Source organism: Pyrgilauda ruficollis, unplaced genomic scaffold, assembly GCF_017590135.1.
Source record: "Pyrgilauda ruficollis isolate IOZ18807 unplaced genomic scaffold, ASM1759013v1 scaffold38, whole genome shotgun sequence".
Lineage (NCBI taxonomy): Eukaryota > Metazoa > Chordata > Aves > Passeriformes > Passeridae > Pyrgilauda > Pyrgilauda ruficollis.
The window spans coordinates 6,638,050-6,640,769 of NW_024525267.1; the positions used below are offsets into that span (position 1 = coordinate 6,638,050).

General features: G+C 47.9%; 1 protein-coding gene across 1 annotated transcript in view; it reads left to right on the plus strand.

Annotated features, from left to right (window-relative positions):
* The window catches only part of ZBTB42 (zinc finger and BTB domain containing 42), a 3,157-nt gene extending 1,088 nt beyond the window's left edge, over nt 1-2,069 (plus strand). Inside the window, exon 2 of the mRNA XM_041476313.1 lies at nt 596-2,069. Coding sequence (XP_041332247.1) covers nt 610-2,037 — 1,428 coding nt within the window. The 5' untranslated portion in view covers nt 596-609 and the 3' untranslated portion in view covers nt 2,038-2,069. The remainder of the gene's footprint in view (nt 1-595) is intronic.
* The last annotated feature ends 651 nt before the right edge of the window (nt 2,070-2,720 follow it).

Below are 2,720 nucleotides of genomic sequence, written 5' to 3' on the forward strand. Positions count from 1 at the left end.
TTCCTTCAGTGTTAGTCCCCGCTCTTTTCGCGTGCGGGGGCCGGGGCCTCTCGCCCCCCTCCCCGCAGAGCCGCCGCTCCCCCAGCGCCAGCCGCCGCTGTTTTGTTGTGATTCGGTGCATAACGACTGAGGATAAAGTTTAAATGTGCGTGTGTGTGTGTGTGTGTGCGTGCGTGACGCGGGGAATATGCTTTATTAAAAGATGCCCCAAGTTAGCGTTGCTGGGAAGACAGCCTGGGAGTTGATGCTTTTTTTCTTTTTGGGGGTGTGTGTGCGCGCTGTCCTCTGCATAATTTTATTAAAGTGCTTAGTGGGAGAAACAAAGGTTGGAGGGGCTGCTGCTTTACTAGCTTTTGTTTACTTACAATCAAGTTTTTCCTGTTCGGAGCAGGTGCGAAAGGATGAGAAACATGTTGTGTTGGTGGTTTTTTTTTTTTCTCCCCCCCCTTAATAAAACTATTACAGACAATTAACAGTAAATGTTATCTCCAAGGCTGTTTCTTTGGCTTGGGTTACCAAAAAGCCGATCTGTTTGTTACAGCTGCTAGGAGGCTTTAGTTTACAGTAGCATTCAAGTTTTTCCTGTTTTGAACAGGTTATGAAGGAAGAATGGAGTTTCCAGACCATAGCCGCCAGTTGCTGCAGTGTCTGAGTCAGCAGCGTCACCAGGGCTTCCTGTGTGACTGTACTGTTTTAGTTGGAGAAGCTCAATTCAGAGCTCACAGAGCCGTTCTTGCCTCTTGCAGTATGTACTTCCATCTTTTCTACAGGGACCAGTTAGACAAAAGGGATATTGTGCATCTGAACAGTGACATTGTCACAGCCCCTGCCTTCAGCCTGCTGCTCGAATTCATGTACGAGGGAAAGCTGGAATTCAACAGTCTCCCAGTGGAAGATGTGCTGGCTGCGGCGAGCTACCTTCACATGTATGACATTGTGAAAGTCTGCAAGGGCAAGTTGAAAGATAAAGAATTATGTTCGGAAGAGAAGATTAATGATGAGGCGGCGAGTTTGGAGAAAGCGGAGCATTTTCTAGACGCCGGAGTGCCCCTGGTCCACGAGTTTGACCCAGGAAACAAACAAAAATTCAGCGTTGCAGAATACGAGAGAGCAGCAGGCAAAGAAAAGGTCAGCAGTCACCCCGCCTGGTCCTCTGATCATATAAGTGTCAGCTCTGTGCCGACAGAGGCAGAACCGTGCGCCGCAGCAGCTGGAAAAACAAAGGCTAATGTCAATAGTTCCACAGGACCTTTGTCCCAAAGGTCTGTTAACCATCCCCTGGCTTCGAGTGATGTGGACTGCGCGCTGGATTTGTCTTTCAAGCCCGTGCCGGGGAGAGATTCCTTACACCCCTCCTATGTCTTTGGACAGCTGGCTTCCGACAGCCAGCAGCAGGGTACCGAGCCACTTGTTAAAGATGAACAAGACTTGCTGTCAGATCAGGAGGACAGCGAAGCCAGGAGTCCAGAGAGTCAGCATTTTGGGAATTCAGCCAAAAGCCTAGTGACAGGGTTAGGACACATGTTCGCGGGGAATGGCAGCTCTCATGCCCGAGAGGAGGATATAGATCAAGAGCGAGACGAGAGCGAGGACGACATGGATTCGTCGGACATCTCCTCGGGCGTCCTCGTGCCTCCTGGGCATATCTGCATTTGTCCCCTCTGTAGCAAGGTGTTCCCGAGCCCGCACATCCTCCAGCTGCACCTGAGCTCTCACTTCCGTGACAAGGACGGCTCCCGGACCCGCCTGTCCCCCGACGGGTCGGTCCCCACTTGCACCCTCTGCGGAAAGACTTTTTCCTGCATGTACACGCTAAAGAGGCACGAGAGGACTCACTCGGGGGAGAAGCCCTACACCTGCGGCCAGTGCGGGAAGAGCTTCCAGTATTCCCACAACCTCAGCCGCCACGCGGTCGTGCACACCCGGGAGAAACCCCACGGGTGCAAGTGGTGCGAGAGACGCTTCACGCAGTCCGGGGATCTGTACAGACATATCCGCAAATTTCATTGTGGCCTTGTAAAGTCCTTGGTTGTTTGAGATGTGTGACTTTTGTTTCGTTTGTTGGGTTTTTTTTGTTTTTTTTTTTTTTTTTAAAAATCACAACCCCCCCCCCCCCCCAACCCTTTTAAAACAAAACAGGAAAAAAAAAAAAAAGGCAGCATCTGAATTTTTAATTTTGTTTTTCTCTTCCCTTTATTTTGTTTTGGTGATATTCACTTCAGGTATATGATCTTTAAAAGATGCAGAGGTATACACTCCAGAGGCCTTTTAATGCAATCCTTCCACCTCTCCATCTCCCCCCTTTCCCTGCCACCCTCCCTTCCTAGCACAGTCCTTTAGGTCTTCTCTTGTGCACCCATGTTACATTATTAATGTGAAATGATCTTAAGTAATTCTGCAATGATTTAGCATCAGTTTTCACACTGGAAGTACTTGCTTTGTGGTCAGAGTTTTCTTGGTTTGGGTTTTCTTTTCCTTTTTTTTTTAACCTTTTTTTTTTTGAAAAAAGATTTTCAGCACATTCTGGAGAAAAATTTGGCTTCCATTAAGCTCCCCAAATGCCCTCTGTCTGTTGCAGAGAAACATCTGAAGAGATGAACTATGATTTAAATACATTTTGGTGTAGAGAAACCTGTCCACACATTACAGAGTGCACAAATGTACTTTTATTTTATAGAGCTAGATGAGACATCGAATTGGCCCAAATTTTAAAGGGGTTG